Source organism: Adiantum capillus-veneris, unplaced genomic scaffold (genome assembly GCF_014529385.1).
Source record: "Adiantum capillus-veneris isolate H3 unplaced genomic scaffold, ASM1452938v2 Hic_scaffold_588, whole genome shotgun sequence".
Classification (NCBI taxonomy): Eukaryota; Viridiplantae; Streptophyta; class Polypodiopsida; order Polypodiales; family Pteridaceae; genus Adiantum; species Adiantum capillus-veneris.
In genome coordinates this window covers 16,324-24,072 of record NW_028221638.1, presented here as the reverse complement: position 1 = coordinate 24,072, position 7,749 = coordinate 16,324, and the positions used below count along the sequence as shown (strand labels likewise).

The 7,749-nt window shown below is 40.1% G+C and overlaps 1 protein-coding gene across 1 annotated transcript; it reads left to right on the top strand.

Annotated features, from left to right (window-relative positions):
- Positions 1-2,505: 2,505 nt before the first annotated feature.
- Positions 2,506-7,110, top strand: LOC147416699 (indole-3-acetate O-methyltransferase 1-like). The gene is made up of 3 exons (XM_086508137.1): positions 2,506-3,245; positions 5,910-6,212; positions 6,467-7,110. Exons 1-3 carry the CDS (start codon positions 2,652-2,654, stop codon positions 6,812-6,814), a joined length of 1,245 nt encoding a protein of 414 aa, XP_086364263.1. The 5' UTR covers positions 2,506-2,651; the 3' UTR covers positions 6,815-7,110.
- Positions 7,111-7,749: the final 639 nt, after the last annotated feature.

Below are 7,749 nucleotides of genomic sequence, written 5' to 3'. Positions count from 1 at the left end.
AATGGAATCTGAGTTGGATTCCGTCTAATCAACCCAAAAAAAGAATGTTCTGGCCACCTAATGAGGGCGAAGCAATATTCCTTTGAAGAGTTGCAAAAAAAGTCGTCTCTAAAGATGTTTACAAGGTCAATGACGGGTAATTTTGGTATTTTGGAGGAATCAAAGGGTACTTTGGGAATTTTTTGTCAAATGTGAGGGGCATATTGAGAATTTTTGAAATTTCAAGGGGATTTTACGAATTTTCCTCCAATTTATTTTTCTCATATTTTCACATACAGAATGGTACTACAAAATAGAATTGAAAAATACAGATTAAATAAAAAAAAGGTGTATTTAATTTATAAAAAATACATAGATAAATAATTTTAAAAATAATCCTTGAATCCACGTGATATATAAAATTTATACAAGTGACCCCCCCAAGGGGTCGACCATACCACACGGAGGGAAGCTTTTGAGCTACAGGAATGGCACATAGTATCTAGATATCATTTGATGTTATCGAGGATACATGTTTGAGAATGTGCATGATATTTAAACATCTTTGATGTTATTCAAGAACATGCATGGTTGTTTGTTCGTACATGAATTCTTATGGATGTTAAAAGATGTCCAACTCTATAATTGAGATGCTCAATAGGTAATAGGTGTGTGTGGAAGGCTTTTTAGAGTTTCGACAAGATTGCCTTGGCGTGATGATAACTAAGTTCACAATGAGTGACTCACTATGAAAGCTCCATTTGGATGCATGCTGGGGACTGCAGAGAAGGTGAAGACCCTTAAGAGTAGCTACTGAGAGGTAGGTGGTGTGTGCCTTGGTATGGGTATCACAAGTTTCATCAATGGGTGGAGTTTTTAAGTTTGGCATGATTATTGAGAGTGAGTGTGTGTGTGTGTGTGTGTGTGTGTGTGAGAGAGAGAGAGAGAGAGAGAGAGAGAGAGAGAGAGAGAGAGAGAGAGAATTGTTTTGGGGGGGGAGGGGGGGGGGGGGGGGGGGGGTTGATTGTAACTAAGGGCACCTATAGACTGCACACACAAGCAGGCATCTTGAGCCTTTTATTTTCTACGTTCAATTCACACTCTACGTGAACAACCTTATAAAAAAAAAAAACCAAATACGCGTTTGAATAAATAGAAGAGCCAAAAAATTTACATCATTTTATTCAAGTAGTCGAGTATGGATGCACGAACCTACCAAACTAGATGAATATGTTTGAAGCTGATGGGTTCGAAGGCCCAAGTGACGGATCTCTCTCTCTCTGCCTCTCCAATATCCAGAGTACAGACGTAGAAAGGGCATGAGTTTATTGCAAAGCAAGGAGATCATGCGTATGTTCCCAATACGCCACTATACAAGTAGTAGGAACTTGGGCTCCACTTTATGAATTTGGGCTCCCTCCTTGCCATATGGCGACCCATACTTCCCTTAGCACTATCTCACACGGGGATGGGCTGGATGGGATCAATGGCCCACACCTTTTTTAGGGAGCGCGGACATCATGGACCGTTGATCCCACGGCGTGCCCCAAATCTACCCATTTGCCCGAATTTACTAAAGCCGCCAAAATTACAAAAAATACCGATTATTTTGTAAATTTTCTTCTTTGAATCTACCCGAAGGAAATTTTGTATGTTTTTCAAAATGATTTTTCTTGAACTTTGATGTCTCACACACACACACACATACAATTTATTACAACTAAAAGTATTGCCTTTTTGAAGCAACCGTAAAAACTTTACCTTGTTTTAAAGAAAAAGTGCGTTAAGGGGCCATGCCCAGTGCCCACCCTCTGGATCATTTTTGATCTTTCACGAGGCAATCACATCGACCATACGATCACCAAGCCCGACAGCTCACATCTAGCTTGGACTGGTGCATAGTAGAGCTCACATCTAGCTTGGACCGGTGCGGAGTAGAACTTGGCCTATGGACAAGTTCTCGCTTCTAAATTCTACCAACCAAAAAATGCATATTAATTGTGTAGAGATAACTATATTGTCATTGAGCCTCATAAATGTGTCTACGATTTTGCAAGAGGAAATACAAAAGCATAAATACGCATCCTCCTAGCAATACCCTTACTGCGTGGGGAGTAGTTTTGTAACTTTTTACTCTATCTAATTCTAATATAGTTCCAAAAAGAATTTCTAGGTATTTCAAGCTCCAATAGCTAAGAGGGTTTGTAGTACTTAGTATTGCACATTATTTTCCCATTAGAGATATGTCACATTCTCCCTTTTGATTCAAAATTTGACTAGTGCACTCACATCTTTCTTTCCACAGAAGAATGTCATAGTCCTCAAATGATCAGTACAAGCATGAGCCTTGAGGTGGTGTGGTTGAGGAGAAGTCTTCATCATAGGCCTCATTTTTTCTTGCACTACCCTACTCTCTCTCTCTTATCCGCACTCCTTGTCATATGTGGTTTGCCTTTCAAGGTGTCCTCATGCCCATGAAAAGAATAAAAAGATGTACTACTTTTTATAGTGCAATTTGCAATAGATTAGTATGATACCGCATGTGCCCTATTTGGATCTATGAATTTGAATCTAGTAAATACTCGGACGGCATGAGTTTATTAAAGAGCAAGGAGCTCATGCGTATGTTTCTACTACGCCACCCACAGCCTTAGCACCCATACCCATAGACGATGAGGGCGATGCAAGGCATCGCGGGCGAGGAGAGCTACGCAAAGAACTCAGAGGGTCAGAACTACAATTTTCACTCCGTGGCCAAGCCTCGCCTGGAGGAAGCAATGAAGCATCTAGTTCTCAAGACGCTAAATGCCCGCACAGTAGCTGCAAATGAGAGTAACGACCGGCCGGAAGCTGAAATGAATCAGAGCGTCGGCCGGTCGCTGGCTGCTGCCTACGACGAGATCGTCCCTCGCCGCCACCACATTGCCATCGCTGACCTCGGCTGCTCCTACGGTCGCAACACTTTGGACTGCGCAGACTTCGTGCTTCAAACACTGGGACAAACCTGCAATGCCTCACTGCATTCGAGCCCACTTGAGATCCAGTACTTCTTCTCAGACTTGCCTTCTAATGATTTCAACTCTCTCTTTCAATCCTTGCAGCACAACCTTCAGTCTACCATCGGCGCCGTCGACGATGAGCTAGCAAATCGTCCGCCTCCCCTAGTCTTCGTCGCGGGCGTGCCAGGATCGTTCTACGGCCGCCTGTTTCCATTCGCTTCACTGGATCTTGCTATTTGCTCCTACGCTTTGCATTGGCTCTCGCAGGTTCTCTCCCTCTCACTCTCTCTCTCTCTCTCTCTCTCTAAAACACACTGTCACTTTTGAATGTACTGAAGCAATTTTAGTTTGTAAATGGGTTCTTCATTACAGGTTTGATGCAGTCAATTTTTGGTATGATATTTTATCATTATAACTGAAGTCCATACTTGGGGGAGTGAAAGACAATAAATTTTTCAATTTTTTTTTAATGGCTTGTCCTAGTTTTAAATTGTCTCATGTCTTTTCTTTTGTCATTAGAAAAAAGGCATATTGAAAAAAAAAAATTTACTGCTTGCATAGTACAAGTACGTATAGAAAAGACATTTTAAAAAAAAATTAGATGAAAAATAAAAGGGAAGAAAAACACCAATGTGAAGTAGATCACCTCTTTATTTATTTTGAACACAATTTTTTTTTTTAACTTTTCACCTTCATGGGTCTCAATTCCTAAACGCACCCTTCGCTTACACACTCAAGGTGTTTTGAAGGCTTTTTATTTATCCGAGACTAGACTGGGGAGACCTAATTGAAAATTTTGAAAATATGTCTTCCCGTTAAGAATAAGGATACTACTTACCAATGAAGTGTAAGCTAAGAGATTCTTCATGTGATCTCCAAATTGTTTTTTTTACATAGTTTTAATTTAGTAATTGAATTACTCATAGAAAGTGAAAGTAGGGTCAATGGATCACACCTTGTAATTGTTCGTGCTCAACACTAGTATGGTGACTTAACAAGACATCAAAATGTCCTTTCGGGTTTTGGAAACAAATTCAATACTACTAATCATATGAATGAAGTGCCTACATATACTCAAAGCTAGCTAAGAGCACACTTTATGTGGCAAAAACAAGAAACACTCACAACTCTTTAGTATGTCCCTTTAAAATTCGTAAGCACATCAAATTACAGGGTATCTCGAGAGATATCTTCCAAAAGGGGGAGTAAAACGAAAGTGCGTTGACGTGTGTTAGTAGGTGTGTGTGGTGGAGTGGAGTCGACGCAGGGGTGACATCTGTCTCTCTCTCTCTCTCTCTCTCTCTCTCTCTCTCTCTGCAGGGGTGGCGATTGGTGAGGGCGAAGGGGGTGACAGAGGAGATTTCTGTGTCGTCCGTGATCTGCAGGGGAGGGCGTGAGTGAGGGCCGAAGGGGTTGGCAGAGAAGCGCAGTGAGTAGGGAGGTGTTTGAGCGCTGTCTGGTTTGTCGGAGTTGAACCAGAGTCCTTAGCGTCTCTAGATACACCTCTTGCGAGCAGGAGTTACTCGGGCAGTTTGGATTTCAGCATCAGTTAAGGTTGGAGTGCCGTAGACGTGCAATGGGACAGAGGTAGGGACAGAGGCAGGCTACGTTCGTGCCTGCAAGGGTGGAGCTGGGACAGATGCTGGCTGCAAAGCAACCGCACGTGCAAGCATCCAACTGGGCCCTTTTCCTTTTCGATTTGGAAGATTCGAACAGAATCTCTATGGTTAATTAATTAATGTGTTGTCAATTCGACCCAGTATGTGCTCAAATTGACCAAAAACGATATATTTGCCAGGCGAACCCCATTTTACACAATATACAAAATTCTCTAACGACCAAGCATAATTTCTCTATAAACATTAATGGGTTCTTGACCAATGTATGTGGTTGTTGTAGGCCCACAAAATTTGTTTGGACATAGAATTAAATATAAAAGATTTGCATTTTCTTTATTTTGCTAATCTATCATCAATGTTTCTATGCTACACCTACCATTACCACTATAAATTCTTCCATGTTACACACTTTGGTTCTTTACTTTTATGTTCAAACATAGAAAGCATCAAAACTTAGCTTCATAAGACAATTTGGAACACACCTAAGTACAAAAATTGCACGAACGAAAAAACTCGCATCCACAATGTGGCCTTTCGGATGTCTTACATACCTATTAAGTTGGTGCCAAATTCAGATTGTATACTTTCCTTTAATGGAGCTAAGCTTCAAAAGAAGCATGTTGATTGAGTGGAATTTAGAAATTTGAACACAACATGATCATAACTCAAAATAAGTACTATTTTTGTGAAAAGCAAAATCACTTCTATCTATGTGTTGTTTTCTATTTAAGGTCTTAGAAGCCCCAAAACTCCAGGAAGAAGACCTACATAGTAGTCAATGACCACACTCAAAATTGCCTTATGATTTTAAAGCTTTTCCCCAAAATATTAATCAAAGTGTGATTTCTACTAAAAGATTCGCACAAAGAATTTTTCATAAATGGGCCATAGCTTCCAATATATAGTCTCTCGAGTTATTGGAAGCATGAAAATATCTTATGAATCACCCATGTTGTTTGTGTAGCACTTTAAAGGTCATTAAGTTGTATTTTAGGGTGGTCTAATGCCAATTTTAGCATATGTTTTTTTTGGCTCATGTTAGGCTTAAACATGCTGTTCAAACCAAAATCTAAAGATGAAATCACTAGCCCAAAAAACTTCAAGTTTTCTCCAAGTCATAAACTAGCTTTGTGGATATAAACCACTTTAGAAGCTACTTGGCATCTCAATCAACAATTCTTGAAAGTTATTGAGTGAAGAGGACACAAAAGTGTCCAAGGATATAAAAGTGTCTTGTTACCAATCTATTGTTAACTCCATACATTTTAGCTTTGAATTGTGTTTATTTGCTTTCTTTTAAATCCATTTTCAGATTCCTCCAAGCATTATTGAGAAGACCTCTCTTGCATGGAACGGTGCTCGTACATGGATTAGCAAAGACAAATCGTCAGAGAATGTCCGTGATGCTTATGCTAAACAATCCAAAATTGATGTGAAGCATTTTTTGAAGAGTAGAGCACATGAGCTTACCAAGGGAGGAATTTTATTCTTGTGCTCGGTTGTAAGAAGTACTATGGATCTAGAGGATAATTTCAACGAGGGCACGAGTGACCTTGTGCAAGTAGACTCCATCTTTGAAGCTCTTGATTTAGCATGGAACAAATTGGTGCATGAGGTAAGTAGGATCTTTTCGTTAAGCTCAAAGAGGATGAATCTACTTTTCTAGAGATTAATAAATGGTAATAGTGTATTAATCTATGGATGAAGCTTACTCTCCTTATGTGTGTGTATAAAACATATGTATCTATGTATGCATGTCCATTGTTGATGATGGTGTGTGTGTGTGTGTGTGTGTGTGTGTGTGTGTGTGTGTGTGAGAGAGAGAGAGAGAGAGAGAGAGAGAGAGAGAGAGAGAGTGCTTGGTCTCAGGGCCTAGTAACATTGGAGGAGATGGAAATGTTCAACATTCCCATCTACTTCTTCAACCAACAAGAGCTAGGAGAAGCATTAAAAGATGTACCAGATCTAAAAGTGTTACAGATGGAAACTATTAAAAACATGGCCGTCTTCCCCAACCAAGGGGATCAAATGCAGATAGCGAAACAATGGGTACACATGTATGCAAGCATCTTAAAGCCAACTATGGAGGCCCATATGGGCAAAACCAAAACAGATGCTCTTTTTGAGAAGCTTAAAAGCATTGTAGTCCAGCAAAGCCATTATCTTGGTTCTGGTATTTTTCATAATCTGCTCATTGCATCTCTTATACGCTCATAAGAAAGCATGTTAAATCGTTATGGGCAATACAATAGCAACATGTGTGAAGGCATTGTGGCGTTGAGGAACTCTCAAAAGAATCAACATCTCCATGCTAAGGTTGTGGGTTCATATATGTTCATTTCTTTCTTCCTGTTTCTGACATGGTTCACTTCCTTTTAAGAAGAGCTCTACGATGTCCATAGAAAATCGCAACACCTAATTTCTGTATGATTTCTAAGATTAAATAGCTTCTCCCTACAAGTACATTCCTATGTTGTAAGTGTTTTATAATGAGCATTATTTCCATTTGCAAAGTGTTTCTCTTTCCTTAGGTTGTTTTGTTTGAAAAAAGAATATGGTTTAAAATTACCAAATATCCAAATATATATGCACCGCAATAAGTAAATAAAAAATCAAACATTGTGTGTAGAGATCCTCTCTCTCTCTCTCTCTCTCTCTCTCTCTCTCTCTCTCTCTCGTTGTCGATTGGTGCCGAGGAGGCAGGGCAGAGGGGGGGCATACTCTCCCTCCTTTTCCTCTGCGGCGGCTCGGTTAGTTGGCCATATCTCTCCCTATCTGTCATAATAATCAATATCTAATTATCCTAAATGATTTTCTCATGTTAAACGATCATTTAATATGGGGAAGTGCCGGGGGAGAAAAAGCTAGAATATTGGTTAAGCTAGTAGACCGGCCACAGTAGGGATCCAAAGGAGGGAAAATAGGGATCCAAAGGGGGGGGCCATTTGCAAAAGAGCCATGTGCAACAATGGGCTAAAAAGACCATAAGGTTCAGCCCATTAAGACTTCCAAAATGCTAAGGTTCCATAATTCAAAGGTTGTGTCCAAAGGTCAACCCTAGGGGAATTGGATGCTTTGTGTGTGTTCAAAATAGTCTTTGCACATCCCTACTTGGGAGGGGGCGAGCCTTTCTTCTAGGGGATGAGAGAGAA

What these genes read in the sequence shown, in the direction of transcription:
- LOC147416699 (XM_086508137.1), top strand. Translation starts at nt 2,652, where the DNA reads ATGAGGGCGATGCAAGGCATCGCGGGCGAGGAGAGCTACGCAAAGAAC. An exon ending in CTTTGCATTGGCTCTCGCAG is followed by an intron (nt 3,246 to 5,909) that starts GTTCTCTCCCTC and finishes ATCCATTTTCAG; the next exon opens with ATTCCTCCAAGCATTATTGA. An exon ending in GGAACAAATTGGTGCATGAG is followed by an intron (nt 6,213 to 6,466) that starts GTAAGTAGGATC and finishes GCTTGGTCTCAG; the next exon opens with GGCCTAGTAACATTGGAGGA.